Source organism: Myodes glareolus, chromosome 3 (assembly GCF_982192425.1).
Source record: "Myodes glareolus chromosome 3, mMyoGla1.1, whole genome shotgun sequence".
In the NCBI taxonomy this organism is placed as follows: Eukaryota; Metazoa; Chordata; class Mammalia; order Rodentia; family Cricetidae; genus Myodes; species Myodes glareolus.
In genome coordinates, this window is record NC_142028.1 from 90,763,812 (window position 1) to 90,778,920 (window position 15,109).

At 45.6% G+C, this 15,109-nt stretch overlaps 1 protein-coding gene across 1 annotated transcript in view; it reads right to left on the reverse strand.

Annotated features, from left to right (window-relative positions):
- The window catches only part of Cachd1 (cache domain containing 1), a 233,878-nt gene that overhangs the window by 40,068 nt on the left and 178,701 nt on the right, over nt 1–15,109 (reverse strand). Inside the window, exons 8-11 of the mRNA XM_048453156.3 lie at nt 11,462–11,611; nt 6,649–6,882; nt 759–908; nt 32–155 (exon numbers count right to left, since the gene is read on the reverse strand). Of these exons, the coding sequence (XP_048309113.3) occupies nt 32–155; nt 759–908; nt 6,649–6,882; nt 11,462–11,611 (658 nt within the window). The remainder of the gene's footprint in view (nt 1–31; nt 156–758; nt 909–6,648; nt 6,883–11,461; nt 11,612–15,109) is intronic.

Below are 15,109 nucleotides of genomic sequence, written 5' to 3' on the forward strand. Positions count from 1 at the left end.
TGAAATCTCGTAACCCTCACCCCTTTCTTACCTTAGGATATTTTGCCGAACCAATTCAAACTTGGGGATATTTTCGTAGTGTATGATGTCAGTATGGAGGGGGGGTTCTGAGAGTAAGTATGGCCTGGTAAGAGACGGATGCATAAGTGTATACCCTGAAATCACAGAACAAGACATGTCAGGAGGAAGATGCCGGCTGCTGGTTCTAAGCAACGTGCCCATTACTGGTGTGAACTGTGGACCGTCTGGGATGGCTGCCCAGTGCTCAAAACCTCATCTGTGCCTTAGTAGTCCAATAAAACCTCAACCTGTTTTATGTGAGCTCTCATAAAACTCCTGAAGTGTTGAAAGAGCTCTTAAATTACTGAACATATGCCTAATTGAGGCTATTTAGGTGGCATTCGTTTTTCTGGTTTTCGTTTTATTAAATGTTCTAATCTATTACATATAAACCTTCCTGCCAGGGAGTCTAAAGATAAGGATACTAACAAAATGCGATTTAAACCCCATTCTAGGCATTAGTCACCACCAAATCTAACTTCTTGATGTTATTAAAAACCTACGATCTCACAACCCAGCATAGTGTGACCTCATGGATTGTGAATTCACTCTGCCATCACCGTGATACATTTCCACTGCCCCACGATCCCATTGGCATAACTTCCCTGAAAACTGTCTTTATATTACTTTATTTATTAGTGCAAAAATATCCACAGACTATTTTTTTTTAAGTTGCAAAAGAAAGCATTCTTTCTTACCTTTGTCATCTATGAGAAAAGTATAGGAAGCCAAAGAATCTTGGTAATACGTCACGTCTTCAAGAATGTAAGCCAGATTCACGTCCACACCTACGATTCCCAGGAGGAGGTTTCCGAAGTAACAGGGTTTACTCACAGTCATGATCAAACCTGTGGGTTAAAAACAGAACCATAGGATAGCATGGAAACGCTGGACCAAGGCTGGGGCTGTTCTCAGGGGAAGCATGAGGGCTGATAGTGGTCTCAGGTCCTGTGATCCAGGTCCTGGGCACTGCCCTGCAGTCTGTGAGACAAAGGAAGGGAAGAGGGTCCTTTGCGATGCCGCCGTTAATTTAAACAGGAGTGATCTCCCTGCCCACCCCCCTAATACCTCTAACCTTCCTATCTAAGCTACAATACTTGGTGTGTTAGTTTGAATGTAACTGGCCCTCATAATTTCACAGGGAGATGCACTACTAGGAGGTGTGGCTTTGTTGGAGTGGGTGTGGCCTTGTTGGAGGCAGTGTGGGCGTGGGCTTTGAGACTTTCTATGCTCAGGATACTGCTCAGTGTCTTAGTTCACTTCCTGTTGCCACCATGCTTGCTGTTATGGTGATAATGGATTAAACCTCGAACACTGTAAGTTTTCCTTTGGAAGAGTAGCCATGGCCACGGTGTCTCTTCCCAACAGTAGGAACCCTAACTAGCACACTGAGGATCAACGGGAAACAGTACAGTGCCAAATCTGTGTGAAGTGGGAAGATTCAGCAGCATGTCGAAAACCAAACAAAAATGAAAACAAACAACAAAGAACCCACTGGATAAGGAGTCGGGAAAACCTAGAGTTCCAGTCCAGCTGGACTCCTTTTGTACATATGTGTGCCACTGGAAACAATCTCCGTCACCCGCCCATGCTGACAGGACACGAAGGAGAGGACCTGTTTTACTGATTCCTAGGGGATGCTGGACCAAGAAATTTGGGGAAAGGGATTTATAAAAGACACAGACATTACAATTTATTAATGCATCGAAAACCCTGAAGACAGGGGAGGGGAAGAGTTAGGAAGGTACAGAAACTGATCACACGGAGGAGGGGAAGAGTTAGGAAGGTAAAGAAACTGACCACAAGGAACTCTGAATAGTTGAAATAAATGAAATTTCCATAGGAATGCCTTTCTAGTCATGGAGGCCAGGCCCCCCGCTGGTGTGTGACGGGCCAGACAGTCAATGCTGTAGACTTTGTCAGCCATGTCCTCTCAGATACCCATTCTTTCCTACTTCTTTTCCAGAAACAAGATTTCAAACTATACAAATCATACTTAGCTCACGGGACGCATGAGACAACAGGATAACTAGGGGAAGGGAAGAACACGCAGGAGGAAAGCCCAGGAGAGTCAGGGTGTGGAGTGGAGCAGACATAACTCTAAGAACCCGTCTGGGCACCAGACTGTCCTGCCTCCACCGCGTGGCAGAGGAGGTCACGCTGCCTCGATAGATATGTCTTCACGAAGCCGGGACAAGGCAACGGCTCTGATCTCTAGTCCCGCTGCAATCTCGGGGCTCTACAGAAATCTCAAAACATAAGAATGATGTGCTTTTCTCCATCTTGTTGTACCTTCCTGTACCTGGAGGCATCTTTATTTTCCGGGAGCCTATCACAAATCCCTTCTAGAACATTTTGGAAAAGGATTTGGAAACTCTTAAAGGTGTCTATGAAGAAGAATGGACCGCTACACGGAGAATTGTGGGTGGTGACAATACTCCAGGTGTGTTGAATTGCTGCGGTTGCAGAGATCAACTAACTGGATCAGTTAGCAGGAAGAAGGAGCCATGACCCTGGGAGAGTTTGTAGAAAGTCATTCTATAGGGGTAGGAGGTCTCTTCTGATCGTCCCAGGACCCTCTGTTCAGTTCACATTAAAAATGCTTCTCAGCAACAACAGGTAACAGTCTTGACTGCGCACTTCACAGGAGGTTTGGGTTCAGGCCTTCTTGGATCAAAGGGTTATGTAGGTAGAGGCAGTGTCGTGAGGGCTAGTATAGAGACAAAGGTCCCAACGTAGGTCATATTCCCTGGGCTTTTGTCTAAGATGCAAATCATTTTCATAGACGAGTAAAGATTGACAGCAATGCTCTGTGACCAAGATGCAAATGTATTCTAACCTCTCTGGCTATGATGAAAAAAAAACAAAACAAAACAAACAACTGTCTTAAAAAGGAGCCTCGTCACCAACTCCAGCCAGATTGGGAAGGAACAAGCATAGAACCAAACTAGTCCCTCTGAATGTGGTTGACAGTTGCATGGCTGAGGCAGACTGAGGGGTCACTGGCAGTGGCACCAGGATTTATCGCTACTGCATGTGCTGGCTTTTTGGGAACCTATTCTCTTTGGATGTTTACCTTGCTCAGCCTAGATATAGTAGGGAGAGCCTTGGACCTTCCCCAAAGCAATGTGCCTTACCCTCTCTCTGAGGTGTGGATGGGGGGTTGGGGGTTAGGTGGAGGGAATGAGAGGAGGGGAGGGAGTAGGAACTGGGATTGGTATGGATAATGAAAAAAGACAGTTTGTTTTCTTTTTTACAAAAACAAATAAAAAGGAAAAAAAAGAGCCTCAAATTTACTTTTCCATTATTAGCTTGTACACGAGACTCTTTGTATTAAATCAATTAGTTACCAATTAATTGATCTGTGTGTGCACGTGTGCGTGTACCTGTTTGTGTGTTTGTACACATGTGCACTCACTCAGAAGTCAAGGTTAATGTCAGGTATCTTTCTCAGTTGCACAACTGAGACAAGGTCTTTCACAGAACCGGGAGCTCACAGACTCGGCTAGATTAGCTGGCCGGGGGCACCTGGAGCTCACCACTTTGGCTAGATTATCTGGCCAGGAAGCACCTGGTGCTCACCAAATCGGCTAGATTAGCTGGCCAGGGAGATACTTGTCTCTGCTCGCACCAGCACCAAGGTAATTCCTTGGTGCTTCACATTCCTGGTATTGTACATGAGTTTTAGGGGACCTGAACTCAGGTAAGCACTTTGCTGGGTCATTTCCCAGCCTCTGGATAGAAGACTCTTGATCCCAAAGTGGCAAATGTGTATGTTAAGCTATGTACACAACGACAGAATCTCCAAACACTACCCTCTCCACTCGAATCTCAAACATATAGGCAAGGTTTTTTTTAAATGTATGTTCAGCAAATACATACATGTATTACACACACACACACACACACACACACACACACACACACCCATACCCCATGCTACTCATCAAATGATAGTTGGTCTACAGTGGTTTTTTTTAGTTAGAGCTACACTGATTTCTCTACATTCAAGTTCTCAAGTCATGGTGTCAGAGGATGAGTCACCTAGTAAGCTGTGGCAACTGAAAGCACAACAGAAGTGACAGACGTGACACACCGGTACGGAGAGTCACCAGATGTGCAAACCAATGACTGACATCCCCTGTACAGGCTTCATGCAATAAGACCTGCAGATTCACATCTGGATGACATCAACAAGCAGGTGGCTCAACATTTTCATGGAAGGGGCAGATATCAGCAGGGGCCCCACTCTACCTGCTTGGGATTAGTAAGCTAACTGACTTATTTCGCTGGGTTCCTAAAGGATTGCATTTTCACATCTGTCTTTATTCCTTTCGCACAATATGAACAGGATTTCTTGATCTGTTTCTTATCAGTAAAATTTTACTGAGGGGATTTGTGTACCCCCCCATAGTGTGGAGCATCACTTGGTTGGTGTATATATATATATATATATATATATATATATATATATATATATATATATATATAAATATGTATATATAAATGTGCATTTAAGTTTCTGTCACTATCAAGAGGACTAGCCTATTCCAAAGGTAGGAGTTCCTAGACAATTGGTTCTCAACCTGTGGGTTGTGACCCCCTTGGGGGTTGAATGACCCTTTGACAGGGGTCACCTAAGACCATTGGAAGACATAGATATTCACATTGTGATTCTTAACTGTAGCAAAATTACAGTTATGAAGTAGCAACAAAAATAAATTTATGGTTGGAGTGCCCACAACATGGGGAGCTGTATTCGCAGTATCAGGAAGGTTGAGAAGCTCTGCCCTAGACTATACACATGTGTGGACCCATTCAGAATGAAAAAGGAGGGTAGAAACAGCAGCTCTTATGCTTCTATTTTAGAAAAAGAATACGCTGGGCTGGAGAGATGGCTCATCCAGTAAAGTGCTTGACGCACGAGCGTGAGGACCCGAATTTGAGTCCTCAGCACCATGGAAGGACTGAAATCTTAGTGCCAGAGCTGCAGATCCTGGGGGCTTGCTGGCCAGCCAGTCTAGGTCAACTCTAGGTTCAGAGAGAAACTGGGGGTTGGGGTGGGGCATAGAGAGAACTGAGGAAGACACCTGATATGTACCTCTGGTTTCTGTGCACACACGGCACTCACAAAGGAGTACACCCTACACACATGCACACACACACAAACATAGATGCACAGAATATAATAAATCAAGAGAGCATGCTCCCTGCTTCTAGAAAACCTCCCTACCCTTCCTAACTTTCAAGTGAGTTTTCTGTGATTATCTATGGCTGTATCTGTGAGAGAGCCCAGTCAACAGGAAAACCAGACCCAGGTTTGGGATGCCGCTTGTCTGCTTAGTGATTATCTGCCTCTTTCAACCTTCTTCGTCAAGAATGTGGAAGGAAGGTAGGGTAAGAAAATGAAGAGTAAGTCAAGTGTGGTGGTGCACGCCTTTAATCCCAGTACTCAGTGGGCAGAGGCAGGAGAATCTCTGAGTCTGAGGCTAGCCTGGTCTGCAGAGCAAGTTTTAAGACAGGCAGGGCTACATAGAGAAACCCTGACTTGGAAAAAGGAAAGAAGGAAGGAATGAAGGAGAAAGAGAGAGAGAGAGAGAGAGAGAGAGAGAGAGAGAGAGAGAGAGAGAGAGAGAAACAGGGCCTAGAAAGATGGCTCAGTGGTTAAAAGTACTTGTTCTTGCAGAGGACCCAGATTCAATTCTCAACATTCACATGGCGACTCACAATAAAGTTTATCACTCTAGTTTCAGAATGTTCATGCTGTAGACATGCATGCAAGCAAAACACTCATAGAAATAAAATCTTTAAAATTAAAAAAAATTTAAAAAGCGAAGATTAAAAATTATTATTTTTCCTGAGAAGCAACCTACTATTGGCCAGGCATATTGCATGAACACTTTATATACATTACTGCTATTACTATTCATGATCACCTGGTCAGAAAGGATTCCCACTTTCTAGGTCAGGTGACTGAATCACGTGACCGTTAAACCACTTTGCTCAACATTGTGTTCTGGGTACTCGTGGCATCAGTATGATGGTGTAGATAAGAGCAAAGAAAAATGGTGTATTAAACAAGGGAAATGAGCGGCACTCAAAATTGGGTGGTATGCCAGCCACTGGTGATATGTATGTGTGTATGTGTACATGTAGGCCTCCATCTTAATCTGTATATAATCATGTACATGTATGAATTCATCCTAAGAAACTCACTGATTTATTATCCCTTTCCGAAGATGACCAAAATGGAGAATTAATAAGGTGACATGCACTACTTGGGACAAGGACTTAAGGAGCGTGGGATCTAAGAACACACCCAGTTCTTTGTGTTTCCCTGTGCGTTGTGATGCACAGGGACACTTTAGCTCCACTAAGGGAGCTTCCTCAGGAAGCTGCATCAGAAACTATGCTGTTACATCCTTTGAGGCTGGAGCAGGGAGGAAGCAGCACTGGGTTTACGTGTTATTACGTGTTGTAGGTTAGGTGGCAGGCATACGTCTTTGTGGGGTTGGAGCAGGAGGGGTGCACCTTTCTGCCTGCTCCTTCCATTCCTCTTCCATAGTAGGACATTCTTGTGACACTTACCATCCCCCATCTCGTCAGAGAAGGGGAGGCTGAAGACAGCCTCGTCGATCATCCGGTTGGGAAGGTTGGTGTAGAACCTGCCAACTGTGGTCTCCAGGTTGCTAAGCTGGTTCAGCACCATCATGCTGCCCTTAATCACAGGCAAGGCTGTCCGGTCTTGGATGCCATACTTCCCAGAGTTCTGTTCAGCCAGATCCCTAAGGAATGCCAGCTCCTTCAAACCAGTCACCCCGTCTGTAATCAAAAACAAGGGGAAAACTTGGTTATTGTTAGGCAGCAGTTTGCCATTTAGATCCACTATAGATACAAGTGAGGCCTTGCACAGGGTGTGGTGGTGCAGGCCTTTAATCTCAGCACTTGGAGGTGGGGGTGAGGGCGGGAGGGTGAGGGCGGGGTGTGCTAGGTTTATCAAGACAAGCTTCATCCACATAGTGACTTCCATGATAGCCAGAGCTACATAGGGAGACCCTGTCTTGAAAAAACAAAACCCAAAACCAAATAGGCGAAGTCTTGGAATGTCCAAGAAGTCTTTGTGGGGATCTATGGACCCAGGAAGATGCCAGTTCCCACTGCAAACCAAAGGCCAAGACAGGGCATTTCTTCAGTCAAAAGCACAAAGAAATTCTTCAAAAGGCAGTGATGAAAACCACATGGGAAACAAAGGATGTGCTCGTCCTAAACATTTAATTATAATAAGATTTAAATGCTTTGCTGCACTCAGTATCTGAAAGCAAAAGTAATAGTTAACAAGTCTGTATTTAATTTACAGCAGTGCACGGCCTGTGGAGAGCTCTAAGGCCTTTACCATTTCATTCCTGCTTTGCCTGTAAAACCACTCGCCAAAAACTCAAGAAACTAAATGAAAAGAATTATGGCCTGCATTTAGCAATGCTTCTAAACCCTCTTCTTCAAGCTCATTTAATTACAAATGTCTTTATGCTTGATATTGTTAGGATAATACTAAATTTGATTTATTTAATGTGTATCTTTTAGATTTATGGGGTATTGAAAACTCTGTAAAAAGATTTAGGCATAGTGGGATGTATTGTTCTACAACATCTGTATTCCATAGTACAAAAATAAATTTAATAAACCAATTTTTTTTGGTTTGTTATTGTTGGCATGCAGTCAAAAGGATTAGTAACTGATCTCACGTGGGCACCACTGTAAACAAGCTCAAGAGCTTTCCGTTGCTGGTGAGACTCCACCACTGCCCTTCCAAAGGATTCTGTCTCCTGCTCTCGAAGATTTCCACATCAAACCACGAGCTATTTTTTTCTATTGTTAAAAGAACCTGAAGCGCTCACGGATCACCTACTATAAATATGCCACGCTGTTTTCATCTATGGAGTGAGTGTATTTCTAACATTCAAAGTTCATTACTAGTTACTAAGTAGCAGCAAACTCTAACATATCATCTATAATTTTTCCTTTTATTCAGAGACTGGGTCTTACTATGTAACTCTGACTGTGTAGACCAATGCTGGCCTTGAACTCAGAGATGTCTCTCTGCCTCTGCCTGCTGAGAGCTGGGGTTAAAGGCCTGTGCCACCATGACTGGTTGATTTCTTCTAAAGACATTACATCTAGACAAACTTGAATTTCACTCTACACCTTCAAGGTGATAAGAAAGACATAAAGTTCCTGGGGCAAATCATTTGAACACCAGACCACTGTTCCCTTTGCTTGGCATAGACTGGTTAAGGGGTGAGGGGATCTCTTTTAGAGTAAAAAACATGGCTAATTTTTGCCCTCATCTCAAGAGAAGCTCACAGAGGTAAAACAATGAAAGCAGACAACTTGGGCACTAGATGTATTTCTTCTTTATCCAGGACTGCTCCACTTCCAAAGTGTTAACAAGCGACACACCTGAATATTTGCTAGGTCTGGCAAGACAGCGTGGGATGGAGGGTTACGTTGTCGACACTATCGGCAATTTTTGATCAACCCATGGCAGATTAATAAACACACTGGATAGTAAATCCACCAAGATGGGCACACTAGAAACTACATTTCCCAGAGTCCTCTCTGCTGTGTCCTCACAAATTAAAGATGCCAAAAAATCAAGTTTTACGGAGTGGACTGAGAGATGGCAAGAGACAGACACAGAGACATCATAATGTTCCAGTTTGAGCCACTTTCTCCGGTCTTCAGAGAGCTTCCTTCCCAAACGAATGGCTTGCTCACCAGCATCAACCCCGGGTAAGCTGTCCAGCTATTTCACTGAGAGCAACGGCCATGAAAAGTCAACAACCTTCCAGAGATTTCTGTGTCACAACTTATGAGTTGTCTCCAATGTTCCCAGCTTTCAGCTTTCCCTGCAAACCTGATGACTGAACTCTAAGTTGCTAGCTTTCTTTTTTTTTGTTTTTTTTTCTCATCACTCCAAACATGGTGATCTGCCTCATCCAAATCCCTCAGATAATCCAGCTCTTTCTAACTTTCACACCCCTGCAATCAAAAGCCATGGGAAGACCACAGTGAGGAAAATGGTTCCAGGGAGTGGGGGGAATGTCTTTCAAAGTCTCCTGATGGCCCTGCTTCACTATGTGAGCTCTTGGCAGGTCTACTGAGGGCCAGTGTCTACCCCAGGAACAGTAGTCAAAGAACTAGATGTATCTGGTGAGACAGGCGAGAGAAACTGAAGAGCTATGGGTGGGTGACGGGAGTTAGCCAGAAGGTTTAAAGTGTGGAGCTGTCATGGGAATGGAAGTGTAGCTAAGACTCTGAGGGGTTGACTGCTCGACAGGTGATAACTGGGGCTTTGACTCAGTGTCTGCCACACACCAGCAGCCATTACTGGCTGGGGGTCCGTCTCCTCCATCCTCTCCTGCCTTTAACTCAGCTGTCCTCCTTAGTGGGAGAGCTCTCTGAAGACTAGGAAGCTCATGCAGGTGGTGGGTGCCACAGGGGCTTGGGGAATTTCATTTTCCTCCCTTCTCACTCATGAGAGAGAGAGAGAGAAGTTAAGCCATGGCAGGGAGATCATCAGGCAACCCGGAATGACCCGGATGGGTAAACGCTCAGGCAAAAGCAGCCATCTTCACCCACCCTAAGTGGAGGGCTCCTCTGCTCAGAACACAATGCAAACAGTAAGAGGCCTCACGCTTGTGAGGGTCACACTCTTGGAAAAGTGAAGGGACAGGAGAGAGAGGACACCCTCTGCCCACAGAGGAGGGAACCCACGTCTACACAGTGGGAGTCATGAGTATCAGGATGCCCTGCTGAATGAGACTGACCCCAGATGATGGAGATGCTCTCCGTTGTTAGCTACGCCATGTGTGACAGGAAACATTGGCCACCTCTCCCCAGGATCTCTTAGGCAGCAGGCTCCACGCTAACTTAAAATTCTTCATTTATTTATGTATGTGTGCGTCTGTAGGTTCATGTGTGTAGGTGGCCACAGAAGTCAGAAGAGGGCGCTAGATCCTTTGGCACTAGAGTCCCAGGTGTTGGGAGCCGCCTACGGTGGGTGCTGGGATCAGAACTCAGGTCCTTTGCAAGAGCTGCAATCACTCTTGACCTCAGAGCCTCCCCTCCAGCCCTTCTCTGTTAATTTTCAACCGACGCCAAACTGTTGCTTTTATACTCTCCCTGGGCAGTAGCGCTTGCTATTCTCACCTCGCAGATAAAAGAGAGGTCAGCTGGCTCACACGGGCCAGCTCTGCGCTCAGGAGGCTGAGGCAGGGTCTCAGGTTTGAGACTAGCCTGGGCTACATCATGAGACGTTGCCAGGAAAAACAAAAAGTTGAGGTCTAGAGAGATGAAGGGTCCTGCCATGAGTCTATGCTGGGGGATGGTGACGGTGAAGGTGGCAGTTGGCTGGTGCGCCTGCACTCCCTCAGGGTGGTCCAGAATAACAGACTCCTGGCTCCCTCCTGAGAGGGTCCGAGTAAGAACCTGAGGGCAATACCTAGAATTTGCATGTTGGGGACACTCTTCACATAATTCTTAGCACATCAAACTGATAAACATTGTCCCTAAACCAATTGCGGGAGGGCGAGGGTTTCATAGAGCTCATATGTGGTACTGGCTACAGGATGAAAGCATTGTCTCTCAGCCACAAGGGAAGACATCACCCAAGTGCTCAGGGTTGAGGACCCGAGAGGGAAGAGCCACTGAAGGAAAGGCCACATACTAATAGGTGTGATGGCACCAGATGGCAGAGGCACACAGCAGGGCTGTGCACATGCGGGAGGACAGGCAGGTAGCAGAACAATAAATGTGGAGTGTTTCTTCAAATATTCCAATTTTCTAAAACCCATCTATCAACACTTAATGGTGAAACTAGCATTTTAATGAAAGCCGGCAATCCCCCAGGGCTGCTCCAAGGGTTTGAGGTCTAGAAAGGCTAACCCTCTCCACAGGCCTGCAAAGCAGGTCCTTGCTATCCGCAGGTGACAGCTGAGGAAGACGGTGGAAGCTCGGGTGTGGTTCTTTGGATGGATAACGGGAGGCTGCAGAACGGAAATAACCTAGGTCAGCACTATGGCTTCCTGCAATTCACGGGAGCCGTGAGCATCAACCTCCCTATAGTACCGAAACCTCTGATGACCTAGGACACGGAGGAGCACTGAAAAACAGGAGACAGATGAAAAACTCGGCCAGACCACAGAAGTAGAGGAAAGACAGGAAAGCTGCGGTTGGCTAGGCGGAGTCCCGCATCCCAGCACCGGGTATGAAAGAGTTGCTGGTGTCTCCCTCGCCCGACAGCTCTATCAAAGCTCGGGTATAAGTCTCTTTCCCTCTTTTGAAGGCAGCTAAGCCTAGAGGGAACTTTCATCTGAAAGGGAAATCGCGAAACACTGCCTACCGTTCATGAGGGCATAGGTAAGAATCATTACGGAGTTGTTCAGAAAGCCGTTTTCTTCGTTGATGACGCGGAGGGTTGCCTTTTTATCTTCTTCCGAGGAGTCCTTTGATGTGATGCCCCCTGACAGGTAAATAATGACCATGTCTGTATCTAAACAAAAACACACAAACCGAGGTTACATTCGGATTCTGGCGAGAGCGAGCTGTGCCGTCTTCCCTCCTGTTTTCCCGGACTTGCCCACTCAGAGGACCTGGCTGGCCCCTGGTGTCCCGTGTCTTTCCCATGTGATGGATGTGCTGGCTTTCATCTTGCTAATTCCTTTTCCCTTCCATCCTGTGCTCTCTGGACGGCCAGGCCTCACTTATCTAGCGCAAGATGCTCCTGACACATTTATCAGATGAAAGACGGAGATTTCCTCCAGGCACCCACGCTGTGTTCATGGAAGCCAGCCTAAAAGGAAATCTCCCCAGCTTCGGCAGTGAGGATTCAGAACATAGCTTATCCCTCCCTCAGTCACACAGAGCTAGTAACAGGAACCACACTTGGGGGGGGGGGGGAGGACTCGGCTTCTTTTAGGGTTCTGCAGACATGGAAAATGACTTGCCAGATGCTAACTACTGTCAAATACATTTGGATTTTGAAAGCTTATCAGTGTAGCAAAGTAAAACTATGGATGTAGAAGCATCATGTGCTGCAGACTGCTACTGTATGCTTCGTGCGTTTGGGTCATATAGGCTAAGGTAGTATCCTCTTCATATGTATAATTGGAGAAACACCTAGAAAATGGTACAGATACCAGTACCAAGTTCACAAAGGCTGCTGGGAAGAAAGGTTGGCCAACTGAATTAATGAGTAGACAAACAAGGATGGCACAAGAAGGAACGGTAACAAGAAGCCCAATACACATGTGTGCATTACTTCAATTGGCCTGAAGACGACTTGCGATTTGAATTCAAACCACCCTCTAAAGCGGGCCAAGGAGTAAGTGAGAGGTAACAGTAACTCAGAAGACCTTCCCCAAAGTAGACCGACTCAAGAGTGGCGGGGTCTGGGGAAGTCTGCTCAAGGGTTACAACGTATTTCAAAGGTAACACTTAACAGCTGGATGGGGTAATAAGTAACTAGAATCCCAGGGCTGACAGGGAAGCACGGGAGGATACTGGTTAGCCATTCTGGTCATGAGGACACCCTCTAAGTTCATTGAGAGACTCTGTCACCAAAATAAGGTAAAGGAGTGACTGAGGAGGCATCCTGGCATCGAACCCTGGCATGGGTGCCCCCGAGTTCCTGCAGTTTTGCTGCACTGCGCAGTGTTCCTGCGGAGCTGCTGCAAGGGTCACACAGAGTGCAGTTCTGCTGCAGCTTGGCTGCACATTGCTGCGTTGTCCAGAATGCCACAGTCTGTCTGCAGAGTGCAGACAGGGCTGTATGCTGTCCATACACAGACGGAGAGAGCTGAGGAGGGGAGAGGGGAGGGAGGAAGAAGGCGGCATGGGGATGGGGAAAAGGAACTGCCAACTGCTAAAGACAACAAGGGAGCGATGGAAAGGAGCTGGGCTGCTGTATTTCTTTCTAATGCAAAGGGCTCTGTGTCAATAGACAGCTTTTGGACATGCTGTAGGGAATCATGGCCCCGTGTAGTGAAATGCTTGTATACACCCTCATTTATACAGGTCCCGCTGCTGGCATTTCACTGGGGTTATGAATAACCATGGCAGGCAGTGTAGCTGCTTTATGATCCATCTCATGACATGTACACCTCTGGGAAGCCACATCCTAAGGGTGGGAGGGATGGAATGACCAGTCCTGTGTAGAACGCATCACAGGTGATGGTGTTACGGTCATGTGGCACAAACTAATATGTAATTAATACAATTGCCATTAACCTTATCCTAAGAGAGATCCACAGTTCTTGCAGTTTGTAAACTTGCATTTTAGATTCTGAAGTGTTCATTGCTATCTATGCATAGATTAATAGTTTATGTAGAATCGATGCTATATATAGACAGTCAGACTGAACTCAGTAAAATTGGGCTAATAATAAATATATCCACTCTTTACTGCTAGTGCTCAGTATGTACTGCCTGAAAATGCATCTTTGTTCAGTCACTGGAGATCAGGAAGAGAAGGCTGATGAAAAAAGAGAAATCCTTAATTCTTAGGAAGACTCCCACATTAGTTCCAGATGTCAATATTTTCTCCGTTGTAACTATATTCCTGCATGTCACTTTACTAGAGTCTGAGATATCTCACTTAAGCTTCACACTGAAAATAAGTGTCCAATAAACCACCAAATAAAACAGTTCCACTTCCAACTGGAAAGGGCACAGCTGTATCCCAAGGTCACACACACACACACACACACACACACACACAAAGAAACAAAAGATCATCAAGACAAAAAATAACCAAACAAAGAACCATGAGACAAAACGTCAACAAAAATACTATTAATTTTGTGTTAGCCATCTACTGCTGGGCATGGGACCTACCCTAAAGTGCTTAATATACCTGGTAGACAAAGCAGATGCCAATTGGAGATAGCATCTTGGATAGGTGTTGCAAGGAGCTACTTGTTTGTCCCAGCTGCCCAGAACCAAAATCATCACACAGAAACTGTATTAATTAAAACATTGCTTGGTCCATTAGCTCTAGCTTCTTATTGGCTAACTCTTATATTAATTTAACCCATTTCTATTAATCTGTGTACTGGCTAAAGTTCCCAGCATCTGTCTCCAGTGGCCCCATTGCTTCTCTCTGACTCCGCCCTTCTTTCTCCCAGCAAACAGCCTACCTTTCCCCACCTAGTTCTGTTCTTCCCTGCCATAGGCTCAAAGCAGTTCTTTATTCATTAATCAATAGAAGCAACACACAGCCAGAAGCACTTCCCACACCAGATAGGCATGATAAAGACATCCATTTAGGACTGAGTGTTCCGAGGTCTCTCACCCTTTGCACATTGTCTAGTTGTGTTTGTTCCCATCTTCTGCAGGAGGAAGCCTCTCTGACAATGGTGGAGCAAGGCACTGATCTGTATCTCGGTCTGGGGTGCTCACTCAGCAGTTTTACTAAGTTTGGTCTTTGCTCACTGGATTCTCTCCTGAGTCACCCACCGGTGGGAATTGATAACACTGATAAACTTAGAGAAGGCTAATTTTAGGGATCTGGGGACTCAGGGACTCTCTAAGTAACCAGCATGTATTAGAATCAATATCAGGGGATAGGCAATTCAGATTGAGCCCTGCCCACACAATCAGATCTATACTTGAAATCATCTTCCTCCTGCTATGAGATGATCTCACAAACAACCACACCCAAACACTGAAGAAACGCCCTAAAAGATAATGGGGTTCCTTATGGATCTCCCAAGGGACTGAAAAGAGAATCCTATGTTGGATAAATGTTTGAGGTTCTGATTGGTACAAGATAAATTAATGTAAAACTAGAAAACCTGGTAAAGCCTGGCTTTGGTTTATGGTACTGATGTGGGAAGATGCTTCCCTTTTGGCTATGGGTAACCCTGACAGTAATCCTACAGGGTAAGTCTCACTGCTGTAAATGGGCTGCAACCAGAAGGCTCACAGGGAATGGAGCAGAGTAATGACGGCCAACATTGCTGAACAGTTATGAAATAGTCCTGAGTCTTGT